The sequence below is a fragment of the Crassostrea angulata genome, chromosome 7 (assembly GCF_025612915.1).
Source record: "Crassostrea angulata isolate pt1a10 chromosome 7, ASM2561291v2, whole genome shotgun sequence".
NCBI classification, from domain to species: Eukaryota; Metazoa; Mollusca; class Bivalvia; order Ostreida; family Ostreidae; genus Magallana; species Magallana angulata.
The window spans coordinates 60,041,307-60,063,104 of record NC_069117.1 but is presented as its reverse complement, the minus strand read 5'-3'; the positions used below and the strand labels follow the sequence as shown (position 1 = coordinate 60,063,104).

General features: G+C 33.3%; 1 protein-coding gene, 1 long non-coding RNA gene and 1 pseudogene across 4 annotated transcripts; 1 reads left to right on the top strand and 2 right to left on the bottom strand.

The window, feature by feature from the left end:
- Window positions 1-972: 972 nt before the first annotated feature.
- Window positions 973-6,418, bottom strand: LOC128191693 (uncharacterized). 3 transcript variants are annotated; one of them, XR_008244451.1, is made up of 6 exons: window positions 5,856-6,418; window positions 5,009-5,149; window positions 4,283-4,372; window positions 3,009-3,218; window positions 2,161-2,301; window positions 973-1,524 (listed from the first exon to the last, which is right to left on the bottom strand). It is a non-coding gene; the product is annotated as an uncharacterized LOC128191693 (long non-coding RNA). The 3 variants fall into 3 exon arrangements; XR_008244450.1 differs by lacking the exon at window positions 973-1,524 and having other exon boundaries at window positions 1,576-2,301; XR_008244452.1 differs by lacking the exon at window positions 973-1,524 and having other exon boundaries at window positions 1,576-2,301; window positions 3,009-3,215.
- A 648-nt stretch (window positions 6,419-7,066) lies between these two features.
- On the bottom strand, window positions 7,067-8,805 carry LOC128156375 (uncharacterized; annotated as a pseudogene).
- Window positions 8,806-15,630: 6,825 nt separating this feature from the next.
- On the top strand, window positions 15,631-21,251 carry LOC128157107 (calcium channel flower homolog). The gene is made up of 5 exons (XM_052819481.1): window positions 15,631-15,844; window positions 17,177-17,249; window positions 17,894-18,019; window positions 18,261-18,368; window positions 18,923-21,251. The coding sequence occupies exons 1-5, from the start codon at window positions 15,745-15,747 to the stop codon at window positions 19,041-19,043; spliced, it is 528 nt and encodes a 175-aa protein (XP_052675441.1). The 5' UTR covers window positions 15,631-15,744; the 3' UTR covers window positions 19,044-21,251.
- Window positions 21,252-21,798: the final 547 nt, after the last annotated feature.

Here is a 21,798-nt window from a genome sequence, read left to right as displayed (position 1 = left end):
TATATTAGATGAGATGTATTACAAGAATGCATGTATTATTATTTCATTGTAAATACACAAATCACATTGTAAAAAAGTTTAGACAAAAGATATATTAATAAAGTTATTACATGTACGTACATACATACATCCATGCAATTTACATTACTTAAGGTTGGCAGGGACGGAATGAAACCTTTCTCACATATCTTGTAACAGAGGACAAACTGACCAAAAATAAACACTAAAACTAGGGCCATTTTAACAAGACAATGGACTTTGGCTATAGTTGTGTCTTACAGCATTAATGTGACAGGCCTGTCTGTTATCCTTTAATGCATTGCTTATTGAAATAAACAATATTCTGTCTCTATATCTGGCTGCGTATTCCGTGCAGGTCAGTGTAATTGTTTATTGTTCTGATGCAAACTACAGATATATATGTATCATATCGAAGGTCTTTGTAAAATGACTTTACTAACACTAGACATCAAATCATTTATGTATGAAAGAGATATTTAAAATTGAAAAGGTAGAGGAAAAGATTCATTCATACTCGCTGCTGTTTCGTTAATCTTTCAATGACTTATTTTAATATAAAAGAATACAATATTATGTTATGAGTGTTCGTTCCAAGATTTTAAAAAAAAGCACGGGTCTGAAGAAAAACTTTTTCATCGAACCAAAGTTCTTTACTGGAAAAAATACCTTTTCCTCTGAATTATGTATTCAATGCTTTTATAATTGTTCTGTGATTCCAAAATGCAATGCTGTAATGTTGCCCCAATCTGTTTTGTAGTTGAATAGAACAATGTACATTTATATTTATAGTTTTGTAAGTTTAATGACTTCAATCCGAAACTGATGTTTTGATTATTTACTACTATTTATATGCAGAATTGAGTTTGCTCCTACTATATCATGAGTTCTCCTCCATGTAGGGAAAAGAGTACCAATTCATTTCCCATAGGGCTAAATGTTAACCTAAACCCACCTGGCTAGTTTGCTATTATACTTACAGACATATCCTTGGTCACGTTTGAAAGTTCATTCCAAGCACTAACACAAAATCAATAGAAATGCATAGGGTCCCGTGGCGTTTATAGGTCAAAATTGAGCTTGTTTACAACTTACAGCGATCCGCAGCAAATAAATCCAAGTCCCAAAATTGACACCCACCCCCTATTTCAACCCCTCTTATTTCTTCACTTTTTGCAGTACTTCTTCAATCCATCATTCATTTTAAACAGTGATAAATTTACTTTGAAATAATCATTATTTCAGCAATTAATTCAGCCAATCACCTTAGCCATACCTTTTTCTGCGCGGCTCAATCTTGTATTAACACTTCTCTGATGTCAACATCCGGTGCATTGGTACTCTCATTCCTATACTCATAATTTTACTCACCTCAGAATTAGGCAAATTTGTGTTTTTCATGAACCTTATACATACCTCTAATTGTGTATGGAACTTGAGTCCTGGATCTTGATTTATATTTATGCTGTGCTCGTCTGAGTATCAGGCTCTCTCCCTCGGCAAATGCTGTAATGAGAGTGGGCTCACAGTGAGATTCAAGATGAATTGACTGCTTTTTAATGACTTTAACAAATAAAATACATGGAAAAATACATGAATGTGTTTGTTTAAATGTATTTAAGGGTATCATGAACAAATTTGATAAATTTTTTAAATAAGGGTGGATTCTACCCAGAATTTGAGAAAACCTCTTAAATTAGATGAAAACCTGGTGAATTATGCAAATTAAACAGGCTAAATATTGACTTATAAGTAAAAAATATTCACATCATGAAAATTTAATCATTATTGACTCTGATAAGCCAATTAATCCTAATCTGGCCTTTCCTGTTGATTTAGCAGGTTTAAACAATATCACCACCCCCCAGTCTAATGCAGCTTAGAGAACTAGCAGGTGCCCCCTGTCATTTTGTATTACAGTAATTTTGAAAAAGGAGAGGTACATATTTTTGACATTATATTACAGCTCAGTCATTGTAGTAATAAACAGAACTGATAAATTGTAAAATTTTTGGAATTTACACCTAGAAAAAGAGAATTTTTTGACAATGTTAAACAATCTAGAAGGGTAATTGTTCTGGTTTGATACCACAAATATGCCTCACAGTAAAGAGACAGAGACTAGTATACTAATAATTTTACCTGCATCATGAAGAAAAATATCTGTCATGATGGATCAGATGGATACAGACTCTCTGTCAGCGTTATAAAGTGACAAAATGACTCCGACGCCCTGGTGCCACCATCTCCGAAGACAGAGGAGGCAAAAAAATGAAAATCCTCCTAAGTGCATGAATGAGAGAAAATCAGTGTTACAAGTTATTCATTGCACAAACCAATGTTTATACATCAATTTTTATCATACATGTCTTAAAAATATACATATATATCATTATTACACACATAAATACAAAATTAAATGATTATTCAGGGGTGGGGTACATAAAAAGCACCATTACATGAAATTACATGTAATTACATGTATTACCACATGTGATTTATGCAGTCAGAATAACATTCAAGGAAAAAATTTAAAAATTAGATGCAGCTAGTCTAAATAAAAGAAATTGCATTATGTTGAAATTCTGCAACACTGACCAGTAAGCCAAAGGGAAGTAACTCTAAAAACTGCTGTCTTGTTCTCTACACTGTTGACATTTTCAAGCATTTGAACTATTAAAACTTCACAAAAAGTCCCCACCAAACTCATAAAATATTATCATGCAAATAAAGTATATTCCATATTCAGTTGACATGAGTCCCAGGTGTCACCCCAAGACTAGAAAGTGGTCCCCATTCTGTTTCATGTGTAATGATCATGTAAATTAAACATTCCCTTTCCAAACCCTAGGGGGAGGGGGGGGGGGGGGGTGGCACTCATTCTACATTTCAAACTAGACATATTCCCAAACTCTAAACTGTATTCCTTCTAGCCCAAAAACTCTAAATCATTGAACCGGGGATAAAAAAAATGAAACATGGCAACCTACCAGATGCTGACACTGTTGACAGTGGATGTAGTCTCAGGGTGTGTGACGCAAACCTTCTTTTACATCAAACTCACTGCACGAGACCACTTCAGGCTTAAAAGAAGACTGCGGAACTCCTCTGTAAGGATGGCTGAAAGGTATGGGAGGCAGTATTTGATCCGAATCACTCTTTCGATCAAGCTGCGCAATCCATGTACAATAAATGGTCTGCTGAAAAATAACTCAGGTGAATTAAATTGGCATTGGCTAGCATCATTTAATCTGTTTAAAATGACTCTAGACACTTCTGAGAAGTCAATGGTAATATGGAGCACACAAAAATAACAGAATATCAGAAAAAAAAGTCTGAGTTAAACCTAAGTTTGGTCCAGATTCTATATTGAACAGCTGGTCAGTCAAGATTTATCTCAAAAATCTTGTACAATTAAAATAAATATACAAGCAAAGAACTGAAATAGTGGAGTGCAACACAGGTGATCAACTATTATTTTATCCAATTTACCATAAAACCCTTCATTTTTTTGCTTTTATTCTTGGCTGGTCACCCTTATATTACCCTTTACACTCATGCAGTGCAGTACCCCCCCCCCCCCCTCCCTTATTTTGAAAATGACAGCCACTCCCACCCTCAAATTTACATTTGCAGTATTAATTTTACTTCTAGTGTTTTAAAATGTTATATCTGCTCTTTTCATTATGAAATAATTAACCTTTTTCAATTTTTAAGCTACAAAACATTTAAAAAATAGGGTCTCTATAGGGAAAAGAGTACCAATTCATTTCCCATAGGGCTAAATGTTAACCTAAACCCACCTGGCTAGTTTGCTATTATACTTACAGACATATCCTTGGTCACGTTTGAAAGTTCATTCCAAGCACTAACACAAAATCAATAGAAATGCATAGGGTCCCGTGGCGTTTATAGGTCAAAATTGAGCTTGTTTACAACTTACAGCGATCCGCAGCAAATAAATCCAAGTCCCAAAATTGACACCCACCCCCTATTTCAACCCCTCTTATTTCTTCACTTTTTGCAGTACTTCTTCAATCCATCATTCATTTTAAACAGTGATAAATTTACTTTGAAATAATCATTATTTCAGCAATTAATTCAGCCAATCACCTTAGCCATACCTTTTTCTGCGCGGCTCAATCTTGTATTAACACTTCTCTGATGTCAACATCCGGTGCATTGGTACTCTCATTCCTATACTCATAATTTTACTCACCTCAGAATTAGGCAAATTTGTGTTTTTCATGAACCTTATACATACCTCTAATTGTGTATGGAACTTGAGTCCTGGATCTTGATTTATATTTATGCTGTGCTCGTCTGAGTATCAGGCTCTCTCCCTCGGCAAATGCTGTAATGAGAGTGGGCTCACAGTGAGATTCAAGATGAATTGACTGCTTTTTAATGACTTTAACAAATAAAATACATGGAAAAATACATGAATGTGTTTGTTTAAATGTATTTAAGGGTATCATGAACAAATTTGATAAATTTTTTAAATAAGGGTGGATTCTACCCAGAATTTGAGAAAACCTCTTAAATTAGATGAAAACCTGGTGAATTATGCAAATTAAACAGGCTAAATATTGACTTATAAGTAAAAAATATTCACATCATGAAAATTTAATCATTATTGACTCTGATAAGCCAATTAATCCTAATCTGGCCTTTCCTGTTGATTTAGCAGGTTTAAACAATATCACCACCCCCCAGTCTAATGCAGCTTAGAGAACTAGCAGGTGCCCCCTGTCATTTTGTATTACAGTAATTTTGAAAAAGGAGAGGTACATATTTTTGACATTATATTACAGCTCAGTCATTGTAGTAATAAACAGAACTGATAAATTGTAAAATTTTTGGAATTTACACCTAGAAAAAGAGAATTTTTTGACAATGTTAAACAATCTAGAAGGGTAATTGTTCTGGTTTGATACCACAAATATGCCTCACAGTAAAGAGACAGAGACTAGTATACTAATAATTTTACCTGCATCATGAAGAAAAATATCTGTCATGATGGATCAGATGGATACAGACTCTCTGTCAGCGTTATAAAGTGACAAAATGACTCCGACGCCCTGGTGCCACCATCTCCGAAGACAGAGGAGGCAAAAAAATGAAAATCCTCCTAAGTGCATGAATGAGAGAAAATCAGTGTTACAAGTTATTCATTGCACAAACCAATGTTTATACATCAATTTTTATCATACATGTCTTAAAAATATACATATATATCATTATTACACACATAAATACAAAATTAAATGATTATTCAGGGGTGGGGTACATAAAAAGCACCATTACATGAAATTACATGTAATTACATGTATTACCACATGTGATTTATGCAGTCAGAATAACATTCAAGGAAAAAATTTAAAAATTAGATGCAGCTAGTCTAAATAAAAGAAATTGCATTATGTTGAAATTCTGCAACACTGACCAGTAAGCCAAAGGGAAGTAACTCTAAAAACTGCTGTCTTGTTCTCTACACTGTTGACATTTTCAAGCATTTGAACTATTAAAACTTCACAAAAAGTCCCCACCAAACTCATAAAATATTATCATGCAAATAAAGTATATTCCATATTCAGTTGACATGAGTCCCAGGTGTCACCCCAAGACTAGAAAGTGGTCCCCATTCTGTTTCATGTGTAATGATCATGTAAATTAAACATTCCCTTTCCAAACCCTAGGGGGAGGGGGGGGGGGGGGTGGCACTCATTCTACATTTCAAACTAGACATATTCCCAAACTCTAAACTGTATTCCTTCTAGCCCAAAAACTCTAAATCATTGAACCGGGGATAAAAAAAATGAAACATGGCAACCTACCAGATGCTGACACTGTTGACAGTGGATGTAGTCTCAGGGTGTGTGACGCAAACCTTCTTTTACATCAAACTCACTGCACGAGACCACTTCAGGCTTAAAAGAAGACTGCGGAACTCCTCTGTAAGGATGGCTGAAAGGTATGGGAGGCAGTATTTGATCCGAATCACTCTTTCGATCAAGCTGCGCAATCCATGTACAATAAATGGTCTGCTGAAAAATAACTCAGGTGAATTAAATTGGCATTGGCTAGCATCATTTAATCTGTTTAAAATGACTCTAGACACTTCTGAGAAGTCAATGGTAATATGGAGCACACAAAAATAACAGAATATCAGAAAAAAAAGTCTGAGTTAAACCTAAGTTTGGTCCAGATTCTATATTGAACAGCTGGTCAGTCAAGATTTATCTCAAAAATCTTGTACAATTAAAATAAATATACAAGCAAAGAACTGAAATAGTGGAGTGCAACACAGGTGATCAACTATTATTTTATCCAATTTACCATAAAACCCTTCATTTTTTTGCTTTTATTCTTGGCTGGTCACCCTTATATTACCCTTTACACTCATGCAGTGCAGTACCCCCCCCCCCCCCTCCCTTATTTTGAAAATGACAGCCACTCCCACCCTCAAATTTACATTTGCAGTATTAATTTTACTTCTAGTGTTTTAAAATGTTATATCTGCTCTTTTCATTATGAAATAATTAACCTTTTTCAATTTTTAAGCTACAAAACATTTAAAAAATAGGGTCTCTATAGGGAAAAGAGTACCAATTCATTTCCCATAGGGCTAAATGTTAACCTAAACCCACCTGGCTAGTTTGCTATTATACTTACAGACATATCCTTGGTCACGTTTGAAAGTTCATTCCAAGCACTAACACAAAATCAATAGAAATGCATAGGGTCCCGTGGCGTTTATAGGTCAAAATTGAGCTTGTTTACAACTTACAGCGATCCGCAGCAAATAAATCCAAGTCCCAAAATTGACACCCACCCCCTATTTCAACCCCTCTTATTTCTTCACTTTTTGCAGTACTTCTTCAATCCATCATTCATTTTAAACAGTGATAAATTTACTTTGAAATAATCATTATTTCAGCAATTAATTCAGCCAATCACCTTAGCCATACCTTTTTCTGCGCGGCTCAATCTTGTATTAACACTTCTCTGATGTCAACATCCGGTGCATTGGTACTCTCATTCCTATATGTAGCAGCGTGTATTCTGTTAAATGGATACTGTGTGAGTGACTGTTGGTATGAGTATAGAGCAGCCTGGAGGTTCCCTGTGATCTGTTGACAGATCCACAGGATCTCCCAGGAGATGTCTCTGAATATATAAGATATATACCGTCCCTGATCATGGTGGACTAGGACCTGTAGCTCATCTAGAGCTGCTTGTGATAATGTTGTATCAATGTGTCTGTAACACAAAAACTCTAGGAAGTGTAACATTACAAACACTGGGATAACTAATGCATGCCTGTTGTTCTGTAGAGCAGACTGTTGTTCTGGTTTTAGTTCACTGATATAACAGATTTTGTTGTTAAGTGTGATATCATCTGCCATAGCCTGTCTGATCTTTGTAGACCAGGACTGTCCCCCTACACCTCAGTATACCTCTCTCTGTCTACATGTTCCCTATACATCAGATATGGCTGTGCTAACTTGACCTTTGTCATCTCTATAACAGATAAAGCTTCCCTGTATCTGAGTGTCTTGTAATAATGCATGGCAATGTACAACATGTCAGATACACATCCAAACTTGGCTGCTAATTTCAGCATGTGACAGGACATTTTGTCTGCAATATACATCTGTTTGTTGACACCTGTGTTTGTGTATATACATGTATTGTATGACAGAAATGCTGTAAACTGAAATAAGGAGACAGTAATTTTCTGTAATGTGACAACTTGATAGTGTGTCAGGGGTGACTCTACCAACTGTTCTATTGTGTGTATGACACTGGTAAGACCAAAGAGATCTACTATAGGAACAACAGCTTTATAGGACTCGTTTACAAGTTCCAGATCATAATCAACTTCAGACCTCATTATACTCTCATCTGTACAAATAGAAAGTCTAGGATTGTATAGGACACCAGTGATATAGGACCTGATAGAGGAACTCTGTAACAGACAGGCCAGACCTTTCTTGTACAATTCATGTAACTGTAGGAACAATCTGTTTTGTGCTGAGCCATGGACCTTTGTCAGAAACAGGTTGTTTTGTGGAATGAAAAAGTTTGGACAAACTCCCTCATACACCCATCTAAGGAGGAGTTTAAAGCAGACCCAGAAACCGGCCAGGAGATTTTGCGGACACAAGTGAGGTAGTGTGTTTTGTTGAATCGCCCAAAAATTGTTGTCTTCATGTGATAAGAACACAACAGTTTACTGGTTTCCTCTGATTGTTGACTGATTACTTGTTTTAAAAAAAACTTTAACAATCCATAAATCAAAAACTGGCAGTGGTTCATTGATGAAACAAGTTTATATTCTGCCTGAGAGAAAGAAACTCTCCATTCTTGATTTTCATGGGGTCCTAACGCGTGTCCTATTGCTACAAAGTGACATCCATTTCTGACAATGTCATCAACGACTTCAGGATCAGGCCATGAATGACATCTGTCTATCCATGAGGAGGCAGACAGAGGCCAAAAGTCACTAACAAAACAGAAGGCATTGTCATATTCTATACTTACCAGTACACCACTACCACAGGGTCCGTGTACAGTAGAATTAGGATGAACTAATGAACAAGTTAACTGTATCCATATAGAACTAGATATATAGACTCTGTCATTCATTCTGACACATGCTGACTGAACATCTCTATGTCTTGTTGTTGTCAGTAACTGAAGTAGAGTGAATCCTGGTGGACTCTCAGAACTGTCAGAGAGAATCAAGGTTGTATTGGCTGTGTTGTAATACCCAGACTGAGACACGTCCATGATCACTTAGTCTGCCTTTGAGACATCTTCCTATAAAAAGGTCAGCGGATCAGAAACCCTTGAATTGGGAAGATTCATTTGAGAACAAACTTGAAGAATGATTTTTACTTACATTACTGTGTGAAACCTACCATTCTATATTTAGAAAATTTCTTGCCTGAGAATTTTACTTTCATTTTGTTGCCTTTGATCTGTTCGATTTGTTTTATTTGATTACGACAATTTGGTAGATTCTTGTAACAGATATGTAAATTGATTAATTTTTTGTGTTATATATGGAGGGATGTGAAATGTAAATCTCGTAATATTGATGTTAATTTAATTTTTATGTTAGGTCTAACGGGAGGGGGGGGTAGTTTGTATGCCGACAGTTTTCCTTGAAATATCATAGGCGCTCCCCGCTAAATGTAAATGACGAACGATATCTATTTATAAAAAAAAAAATACCTTTTTACAATTGTTCAAATTTACATTCAAGGTACTGGCAGATTTGAATAATCACAAATATGAGTATTTTTGCTGATAACATTTTGTTTATTTTTTTTTATCTCGTTCATCCTTGCATACATGTAATACTAAGAAAACATTAACTTTCTACAGTATTAAATATCTACAGTATTGGTGTAATTTATTATTGTATAAGTACAAACTGAGACGTATTTGCACCAATATTGTATTTGTTGTTCAACATGTAGGGAGAGGGCGAATTAAGTTTTTATAACTTGTGCCCAATCCCATTGTGATATATATTGCAATAAAATTTGTTCAAATCAATCTATTCATATATATGTCTCTACCCTCTATATCATAAGATTTTATAGGAAAGAGGTTAGACATATATAAATTACGAAAGACGAATAAAGCCACATAAAAAATATTTTTATCTCGTAATTACGAGAAAATATTTCTCTATTACGAGTTAATCATCTCGTTATTACGAGAAATGACATCGTTTTTACGATTTAATTAACTCGTTATTACGAGAAAAGATATATATATATATATATATATATATATATATATATATATATATATATATATATATATATATATATATAATGGATCGTTTTATTGTTCTACATGTACTCTCTGGTTCTCTTTATGTTAAATGGGTGAACATATATTAAAAAATTCATTTAAATTCAAATTTCAGAGGAAGGAGCAAATCAGATTGATTAATAAATTAATTGGCCAGTTTATAATTGATATGTAACTAATAGAATTGTGTTTTTATGACTAGGACTACCTGGTATTTACTTCGGAGTGGGATTGTAATATACGCTGAAAAGTAAAATTACTTGCAGTTCTTTCCACTTATTCATATAAGATAAAATGTCAAATCCGATCATTTTATGTAGAAATTGATAACTAATGTTCGTACTAACTATCTTAAAATAATCAAAATTGAATTAACGTTTCTGGAAAGAACAAATAATAGACTGAAAGGATGAACCAATCGACTTGGGGGTCTAGATCTGATGAACGAGGAATATAATATATTAATAATAATAAATCAAATAACACCTACAATTTATTTTATTATAATGAGATAAGGTGTAGTGGACAGTGCTTCAAAAAAAAAATTGAAACAGGTTGGGAACCTTTGGAACACAGAAGAAATAGAGCTAAATTAAGAACTATGTACAAAATGCACAATAACTTAGTACCTACTTACATACAAAACATTGTACCATATACAAGAGGCAGTGTTTCAAGGTACACAACTAGAAACTCTCTTGATTATTCTGTTCCAAAATTTAGATTAGAACTATTTAATAAATCATTTATTCCTGATACTGTCAGAAGATGGAATGCCTTAAGTCTTAATACAAGGGAGGCAACCTCTATTAAAATATTCAAAAAATGTTTATACAATGATATGGTAAAGCCTCAGAAACATCTTTCATTTGGAAAAAGATTTTTAAATATAATTCATACACGTTTGAGACACAACTGTATTTTAAATTCTGACTTATTCCGCTGTAACTTAATAGCCAGTCCAAACTGTTCGTGTGGCTTAATAGAAGATGCATACCATTTGTTTTTTGTCTCTAAAAAGTATACAAGAGCTCGGAATTCTTTAATGAATTTAAGCTATTGACATTACGTTATTTACACATTATAGATGCATATTTACTGTTATGGGGAGATGATTCTTTGACAAATTCACAATTAAAACACTGAAATTTTCAAGACGGTACAATTTTTTTTGAGTGAATGTGGTCGTTTTTCAAAAAATGTCTGAATTTATAAGGTGATATTGTGACACGATGGCGGTGTTTTTCTTTGAAGTTTACCATTTTGTATATACTAGTGTAAGAGTATGAAAATTGTTAATATAAATAAATAAAGTTATTGTAATTAATACATCTAAACAGTACATATATAAAAAGTTAGATCTACCCTTTCTTTTAATTCATACACATGTACATACACCCTTAGGGCAGTGCTTGATCATGAGTTGGTCAGTGGATATTTGTGATCTTGGTTTTTATTGGTTGTTTGTGTCAGGTTGAATTTGGTTGGTTTGTATATTTTGCTTTATGTGTTTTACCGCCAAGTTTGACAATCTTTGTCTGGACATTGACCAAAACAGACTATATTTATATTGAGAAGTAATTTTATTTTGGACCAGACCTTGCTCTTTTTCTGGTAAGTTATACTAAGTATACTAATATCCTATAACACTTACTATTAATAAATTGATTATCCTATAAATTGCAGAAAACATTCATTAAGTCCATGATCACAAACTAATGAGTATGAATGAATTGGAATGAAAAGATATTTTTTATATGGAATACAGTGTTGATTATAAAGATCAATATTTGGTTTATTTATTATAGTATTAATTGATTCTCAAATCAATTGTATATAAGAATTTTATGAAGATCAGATATTTAATTAAATTGGTCATTTATAAGATCAATTAGATTATATTTGAATTTCAGTAATAAATATTTTTAGAATTATTTTGTTCGAATTACAGAATCAGTCGATGTCAATATAATCTCACCACGCAATCGGTGTACGTATTATGAGCCTGTTCCCATAGAATGGTGAGAAAGTGTTTTCGAATATTTTTTAATCTGATTAATATATTTTATGACTTATTTTGGAGAAATGTAATTCATGTACATTATAAGAGTTACCTCCCGCTAAATGTTTAAAGTACAATTATAGTAAGATAATGTAAAAATATTACCTTGATGGAAATACATATATATTGTACTAGTGTTATATTTTGATATAAATTATATTATTGTTTTATGATATTTCAGGGCTTAAATATACATTGCAAATTTTAAAGTCACTGTGTCCGGATACGAATAAACGAACCATACAGATATCTTTGTTGTCAGTTATTTTAAACAAAGACTGTAACACTAGCAACACAGTACAAGGCTACTGGGGGCGGAGCTATTTGCTATACTGTATTACCTGATAAACTGTGCGGTATTAGCCAATAAACCGTTCTGTATTAGCCGACTGTTCTGTATCTTAAATACAGAACGATCTAAATATAAATCAATGCAACAAATTTTCAATGCAACATATTTAATTCTATAGTATGTCAATTTTAACAATTCAATATGCAAATAATATTCAAATTAAACTACTAAAATACACATAGCAAGAAAAGGAATATGGGTCCTTCACAATAAAAATTTCCCAAGAAAATTAGAACTTTTTTACATTCAGGAACACAGCACTTAATTAATTCCACTGATAGTTATTTAGATCCAAACGAAAATGAAAACTGGTTTTCCGGGCAAGACGTTTTTGCATCGTCATCTTCAGAATTATCCGAATTTACCGAAGATACGGCATTTTTCAAACACATTCAAGGCCCATTTTGTATTATATTTTGTATTTCGGTTTTCCTGACCATCAATAAGATTTCATTCCTTGTCGTTTTTACGACTGGTCCAAATCTAGAGGCAGTGTTTTCTTTCACTTAGCTCTTATGAACGTCACAGTCCATAAATAGTCATAATAGTCGATTGAACAGCTGTCTGCAGCGCCCGCATTATTCGAATCTGCGCAAAAACGAAGAATTTGAAGTCCTTCAAATACGTGATGCTCTGTCTCTATATTTTCGCATATCTGCGATAAGGTAATATCATTAAGAAATCAAGAGAGCTTATGTTCATCTAGCATCTTACCCTAGCTGTGGTCAAATCTAAACTGATACAGTCTCACGCGATCTGCGGAAATTGCGTAATAATCATCTAACTCGAAGACACTTATTGACCCGGGAATGCACCTTTCGTTTTTTTTTTTCGATATAGGAAGAAGTGAAATTTACATGACACAGTCACTGCTATTCAGTTAGAAGTCTCAGATGATGGAACGCCAAATTAACATATATTCAAATATTTGTACCTGTCTTCAAATAATTGTACCTATCTTCAATTCAATTGTACCTATCTCCTATCTTCAAACTGAATTAGAGATAGGTACAATTCAATTATACCTATCTTTAATTCATTTGAAGATAGGTATAATTGATTTGAAGATAGGTACAAATGCAATGAATTGAAGATAGGTACAATTGAATTAAAGATAGGTACAATTGAATTGAACCTATCTTCAATTACTAAAATATTGGCAATAATGAATACTCCCTGTATAGTACGTCATTTTCGTTACGTCACAATAAAATCGGGATCGGGATGATAAAATAGACAATATGATTTTGTCAACTTTTCGAAAGATTGAGCCTTAAAACAAACAAAAACTCATAATAATTGTTACTGCGTTAATAAATAGAGTGATTATCAACTGAATTATACATTCTTTGATAAAATTATGGAAAAAAATAAAGCCAGTTTTTTTATTAAAGGAATGAATTCAATATTTATTTGTTTTATACGATATAAAATGGTTTGGGGCAGTTTACGCTTTATAGACCGCGAAGCGGTTTATAAAAAAGCGTAAACTGTTTCAAACCATTTTATATCGTATAAAACTAATAAATACTGAATTCATTGCTTATAATTTAATTTTTTTTACTCTTCATTGTAGATAAAAACGGTCATTTGACCTTTAAAATAACGTAAAATTGTACAAAATTCAAACGTAACGTCAGGCGCATTGATACATTTTTGACGTTAGTCTTACTATGACGTAGGCAACATTCTTTATACGATATAAAATAATTTTTTTAGCCAATCAGAAACGCGTTACAACCAGAATTAAATTATTTAGGTATATAACGTTAGTGACCCTAACTACGTCACTACCCTAACTCCGTCACTTTTGGGGTATTCGGGTATACATGTTTTTGGCTTACTTATTGATATACATGTATATTTTAATAAGTAAATGATGCCTTTTGTAAATATATTGCACACAAACACACACTCGTTTCCCTCCATGTTGAAATGTCTTAAAGGGAGCGTTCATTATTTTCAACAATACACAAAACGAATTGAACCTAGGTATAATTGAATTGTACCTATCTTCAAATACTTTGTAGATATGTCTGAATTGAACCTATCTTCAAATCAATTGTACCTATCTTTAAATGAATTTTACCTATCTTCAAATGAATTAGAGATAGGTATAATTCAATTGAACCTATCTTTAATTGAATTGAAGATAGGTATAATTCATTTGTACCTAGGTATAATTCATTTGTACCTAGGTATAATTATTTAGAGATAGGTATAATTATTTACACCTATCTTCAATTCAATTGTACCTATCTCTAATTCAATTGTACCTATCTTCAAATGATTTGAAGATAGGTACAATTAATTGAAGATACGTACAATTATTTGAAGATAGGTACAAATATTTGAATATATGTTAATTTGGCGTTCCATACAGATGCTCAATCGTGTCACAAATCATTTAGAGAACTCGACAGTTTCTCTACGTTTGATACAAATTGGGTGTGGACTCGTGCTACGCAATCATCCACCCCCAAATTTGTATCAAACATAGAGAACCTGTCTCGTTCTCTAAATAATACTAAGTCTTGTGTTCTCTAAATAATACTTATATATGTAGTAGATTGTTTATTCATGTATATTTATGTGTATTCATATCTAAAGTTATTACTGGCAATATTTATAAAATTTCATTATTAGGAGAAGACTATCTACATGTAAGTTATTTAGAACTTGTGTCTTATCCATTTGATTTAATCAATGAAATATGTTCAATTCAAAAAAAAAAGTGCACTCAGGCTCGCTTGTCACCAATGCGACTCGAGTTCCATCCCCGTGATCGACAGTGGTGGTATGTGATAGGGTATGGCGGTCGCACGCTTGGACACGTGGGTTCTCTCCGGGTACTCCGGCATCTTCCCACACCAACGACCCCCTCGCGCTAACATCCGTGCCAACGAGAGATATTGATATAAGTTGTAGAACTTGCTTATCAATCGTTGTAAAATAAATACTGCAGTAAAGTTTAGATTCAAACGAGATATTTTCTCGTAATTATGAGATAATTAACTAACTCGTCATAATGAGATCTTTTCTCGCAATAACCAAATCATTTGCTCGTAATAACGAGGTTTTTTTTTCGTAATTACGAGATATTTTCTAAGGTTATTATAAAAAGATTATCTCGTAATTACGAGATAGGTAGCTCGATATTAAGAGATCTTTTCTCGTCTGAATGAGATAATTAACTCGTCAAAATCAGATCAACGAGATCTTTTCTCGGAATTACGAGATAAAATTATTTTTCTCCGTGGTCCCATTTGTCTTTCGTGATAAATAGATTTCACAAATGTTGGGAGCGCCTTGAGAGACAACCTAAATTTAATCGGATATCACGAGGTTGTCCATACCACGAAATTTACATTCACCGGAAGTTTACTAATCGTCATGAAAAAATGAACACGTCAAAATAGCAGAAGAGATTGAAAGAGGGATAGGGTAGAAAAAACATCTGATTATCTAGTCTAAAACAATGCAGCAAAACATACGCGAAGGACAAAAAGACAATGGCATTGTGGATTCATGGTGGTACAAATATCTCCTGAAGGGGGTCGGAACACTGGGTGGTCTCCGTAAGTTGTTGGAATCAGCTGTCATTGTCAACATGGTCAACATCCCACATTTTCTCGACGCATTCTTCCCGCGTGTATTCGCCTGTAATTGTACCCTATTGGCATTTTAGAGAATTGTAAACATCATACAACTTCGATAACTTTAAAGTACTTTCTCTCTTTTTGTTGATCAGCTGTTGATTGCCTCAGTATTTGTTAATTTTTGCTCAGTGAGTCATTTTCATTGGAGAGGGGAGGGGGTTTTCAGTAAATACACTTACAAATATAAAGTTAAAACGGTTTAAATCATAAGATTTTAACATGTGAACTTTATATTTAATATTCTCTTTTGAGAAGTTGATATGTATATAGCCTACATCCATCTAGCTGTGGGCTAGCTAATTGCCTGTCCACTTCTCAAAAGAGAATATATATTTTTAACACAAATGTCTTACTGGGATATTCTGTAATTTTGAACAGATGATAAACATATGTTCAGCTGGCATATATATACAATACTGAACAGACCCAACCTAACTCCAGAGTAAACCCCAAACTAAACCCTGGTTTTACTTTTTGAAAATTTGCTTGGAAATTGCTTTTGGGGTCAACTGTATACACTGAGTCTTTTATCCTACTATCCTTCTGCCTGTAATTCCTGACCCTTGTATATTCCGAGCACACATTAAGCTTCTGCTTTCAGGGGTATACTTCTGAGCGGGTTTACTCTCTGTGTCCACTCTGGGTTTATTTTGGGTTTACCCTGGGTCGAGGACCACTCTAGTAAACCCTGAAAGTAAACCCAGGGTTTAGTTGGGGTTTACTTTCTGTAAGGTTAGGTCTGATCAGTATTGTACATACATTTAAATGTGATATAAAATAACATTATATACCGGTATTCAATTTTTGACTGAACATGTATGTGATTATGATTATAACCATAGTATACACCTATTTAATGAAGTGTTTTAATTGTTATAGTCATTAGTATATTGGCAGTTGGATTAAAATACAGTAGATAAATTCAGCCTGGCTTTGATTTTTATCAATACAATATACCAACTATAAGCAGAATTTTTTTTGCTTGCCCATATTTTTGGGGTATATTAATTATTGTTTACTGTCTATAACCTATCATTAGGGTCTCTTATTAATAAATGCTGAGAGAATTAAGTTCTTTACTTAATATTGTGTTGTTCATGAATCATAATTGATAATTATTTAATTTTGATTTAAACAAGTTAACATAAATTTTTACAAATTAATCAAGATATTAATAACCTCAGTCTGTATACACAAAATATATGTCAGACATTACTATTATTCATGCCCACTTCCTATTTTCTGTTGTAGTGGCCATACTATTTGGACTCTTTGCATGCATCACCTTCACAGCTATGTGTTTACTGGCTGGAGTACTTCAGATGTAAGTTACAAGTACCGGTACATCATGCGTCAATATCTATATATTTACATTCTACTGTGTTTTTCCATTAAATTCCGTGATGTTTAAATGCCTCTAAATGCAACAAGTAGTCAAAGGTCAAATTGACGAGTTTTATTATGACGTCACAAACGTTAAACGCTGTAAACTGCAACGTCACAAGCGAAAATCAAAGTTCACGCTTGTGGCTGTTACTGTGGCTCTTCCATTAATATTAACTTACCCTTAGGATAAGATAGGAATTTTAAGGTATGAATCACATTTGCAGACAAGGCAAGAAGTTTTAAAAAATGTAAATATAAGCATTAAATCATGATTTTTTGAAGTATACACTCTCATAACTGCAGCGGTGTGTGCATACAAATTTTCATAACGCGCTAACACGCGTTACTCAATTTGTATGCACACACCGCTGCAGTTATGAGAGTGTATACTTCAAAAAATCATGATTCAATGCTATAATAAAACATAGTTTGACATACAAAACAAAAGAGTTACAGAGATAATCTCTGAGTGAATAATTCATCTAACTGCTGTAAGCCCCATATATCTAGAAAATGGATGAATGACTAGGATTTATAACTAGTGTGATTGTTTGTTAATTAGTGTGTTATCTGTTATTTCAGGGTGGCTGGCTTCATTGTTGTTCTGTTGGAGGCCCCTTGCTGCTGTCAGTTTGTGGAATTTGCTGACAAAATCAGCTCATTTTCAGACAAGCGACCTGCCTGGCAGAAAGCCGTTTTGTACTGTTTGTAGGTATCCTTAGTCCATTTAAAAAATTCACGTTAGTCTCATTGAATTGCAAATAATGAATATTTCTGCCAATGAGTTTCAATAATTGAGAAAAATTGAAAAACATTATAATCTTGCTTTAAATTTCCCCCAAAATGTGATTTTTTTCAGTTTTATTTATGACAATTAGTCCTTTATTGGAGAATTGAGTAAAGTAAGTGTTGTCTGAGTAATGGTGTATAACTCCTGTTGATTCTACAGACTTGGTCTGGTGCCTATAGCAGCCTGTATCGAGGCCTGGACAGTCCTAGGCGCCGGTCTGGTCTTTGCCTGTGGAGCATTGTATGGACTGAAAGCTGTCGGCAAGAAGTAAGAGTTTTATACAAGTCAAAACAAAATTAGGAAGTAACAGTTCATGCAATTCCAGATCTAACTTCAGTTTGTTAATATACTCTCTAGTCACTCAGCACTGTTGATGTTCTTTATGGGCATAAAAACTTCTATGTACCTCTCCAATTGCACATTTTGGCTCTGATAAAGATTTATTATTGATGGTTGACCACCCCACTCCAAGATCCATGTCATTGAGAAATATTCAATGTATAAGATGTTTTTAAACATGTCTATTAATCACAGTTAATCATAGTTAAATTTACATCTGGCTAAAATTGATATATGATGGGGATGTTTTGTTCTTCATTGATGAGAACTTGAGACATATATATATATATATCCTATTTGATTGCACTCTTTGTTATGTAATCAGAGCCATTTATACAATCATGTGATACATGTATATTGTTCCCCCAAGATGACCAAGAGACTTCACTCAGTTAATGGTTTAGATTTATCAGTTACTGTCATAGTTTGTTCTCAAGGGGTAACCAAACGTGTTTATAATGTGAATTTCTTTTGTTCCCCAGGGGTGACCGGGAGTCTATGATGGCAGCGGCGAGCGGGGCAGACCAGGAAATGACAGTCCAGCTGATTCACAGCGAGGGTAAGGCCGATCTACATGTCCCCGATAGCCCCTCCATCCCCTGAACTAACCCTGAGGACACGCCACTGTCTCAAGCGTACAGCAAGGATTTTACAAGACGGATTAATAAGATACAGAACTACATATACTGAAATGATTGCATTCTTGTAAACAAAGGATAGAAGTGATCCTTAATCTCTCCTGTGTTCAAGACAACAGCAAATCTGTAGATCTGAGTCATCAGCAAGCTTTGTTTGTTCATCATCATCATCATCATCATCATCAGCATCATCTTCTTCTTCAGTTCTGGTTATTTTTTGCATCAGTGAAAATTAGAATGAAAGTGTAGTCAAGAATTGAATGAGAACATGTCCCTTGTTTAAGTTAAATGCCAAAAGTTTAAAATTTATATGACTGAAACATTCTTTTGACTTTTTGCAAACCTAATTTAGATTGATTCCTTCACACTCTAAAAGTTCAGTATTTTATGGGTCATTTCATAATATGAAATGACCCATTAAATAAAAGAGTGATGTAGTAAAGATGCAGTTTCAGTTAGAATGGTCATTCACAGTATTTTTGCAATCATAACGCACAGTTTTTAAAAGGAAAACCCATTGTGAGTTATGTTACACAAGTTGTAAATCCTATGACATATCATTGTTTAAAAAATCATCTTGCCATAAAAACTGACCAATATTTCATTATCAGACAACCTTATTTATCACAAAATTCCAATGTACACATTAAACTGAAGAAACCGTATACTAGTACTTGTTTTGAATGTACTCGTTATTCGTGCACATTTCAGTTTAACTGAACATTATTGTTATTGATGGTTGTATATAGACAGGTTGTTATATTTATTCTCCACTATGCCAGAATGTATAACATGTATACCAATTTGATGTATTATTTATCTTAAAGGATTAGCTCCCTGAGGTACCTAGATAGAAAAATATGTATGCATTGAATTACAGAGTAGCAATATATTATATTGAGTATTTATGTTTGTCTACATTAGATCTCATGTTCCTGTTTTGATATTAATGTGTTTTGTTTGTTTAACAAACAAGTTTGGATGAACTGGTTATTTTTATGTCACTGGTTATTGTACCGGTATCTTAAGATGTTACTAAATGTTGTAGATTGTTACACATGATTTGTTTAATTCCAGTTTTATTTTCCTGTTATTTATTTGTTTAATGTGTAGTGTGATATTTATCAGAGTTCATTAAAATCAACAATTTAAAAAATGATACCTACTGCATATTAAGAACCTTTTTAACAAGACCTTGGACTTTCAGTAGAATATGTAACAATCCATTTCTTGCGTCAAAACAAGTTAAAATGACACTGGTTTCAAGCGAAATATACACTGAATGTGTAGTCTTTGCTAAAAAGGCAGACAAATCCTGATGATTTCAAAGAGCCATGGCCTACAATGAAATAGACAGGCCAACATCACATTGCTGTATGACACAACTACCTAAAGTCCAAGCTCTTCTTAAAATGGTTCTATTAGATTTTTATTTATTTATTTGTACATGAGCATAACACATTAATGTTCGTGGGGGACCAATGTTCGTGACTTTCGTGGGTAACCCTTGCCCATGAATTTACATCGCCATTATTAAAATTATCCCGAACTTCTACCAACGAAATTACGTCCCCACACACCAGGAAAATTTTTGTTACCCACGAACATTGATCCTCATGAATAAAAATGAATTTTACTTCAATATAAGTAATAACAAACTTTGATATTATAATAAATGTATGTATAAAAGCAAATTTATTCATGTGTTGAAAACAATTATCTTTTATAACAATTATTTTGAGGTTACACTATTAATTAAACAAATATTGAAATGCATTAATTGTTGAGGGTAATATTGATGTTAGCTCTTGTGGGATGAAATATTACCCAATGCAAAGCTGAATTGAACTGTAATTTGATTTTAAAATTTCACAAAGTACAATTCTATACTAAAAATTAATTTTATTGTAAGTTATCAATGCTAAGATTTTTTGTTTTGTCGAACAGTGTTGTACATTAAATATGTATATCATAAATGCTAATTAATACCCATGGTTTATCATTTTCATGGATCATAACCAAACAGATTATTGCACAGTTAATAAATCTATGTAGAATTGTCTTCGGGTAGTATGAAAGCGTGGAATGTTGTTATAAATGTAGGTATACATGTATATGTAACAGGTTAAGTTTAATGGTGCAATACTAAGTATTAAATGTTACTTGAAATCAACACTTTGTTCTTTTTACTAACAGTTATTTTTTAACGAACTCCGATCCTCAGAAATGTTCGATAACCCTGTATCATCCGTAATTTTTTTATTCGTACCATAAATCTGCCTTTTATATAGACAAATTTAATTTACTTAATTAATTTACGTAATTAATATTACGCAAAACCATTCAACGAACTGCTTGGCTTAGTGGCTCCACGGAGACCTACTATCTCGAGATAAAGAGGTTCGAGCCACCAATGCACTGATGAAACCAGTTGTTTTTTTCTAATTTGATCTCTACTGGTATATTTTATTTATTCCATTATATCCATCATGGCCAAATTGCAGTAATAAGTAAAATGCACGGATTCCGTCAAAAAAAAAATCTATTTTATTTCATTTATAAAGTTTGAAGAATAAATAACATTTTTATGATGAAAAAAATTACTAAAAACCTTAAGGAATAAGGAATCATTCTTAGAGTATTATGAGGTGGTTAAATTAGGTCAAGAGTCATAAAATCCAATGAAACTTGGAAGGGCTTTATGATAGATTTGATGATGC

Bases quoted from the DNA above. Each gene is read 5' to 3' on its own strand.
- LOC128157107 (XM_052819481.1), top strand. From the start codon at position 15,745: ATGCAGCAAAACATACGCGAAGGACAAAAAGACAATGGCATTGTGGAT. The intron at 18,020-18,260 runs GTAGGTATCCTT...TTGATTCTACAG, and splicing joins AAAGCCGTTTTGTACTGTTT to ACTTGGTCTGGTGCCTATAG. The intron at 18,369-18,922 runs GTAAGAGTTTTA...TTTGTTCCCCAG, and splicing joins CTGAAAGCTGTCGGCAAGAA to GGGTGACCGGGAGTCTATGA.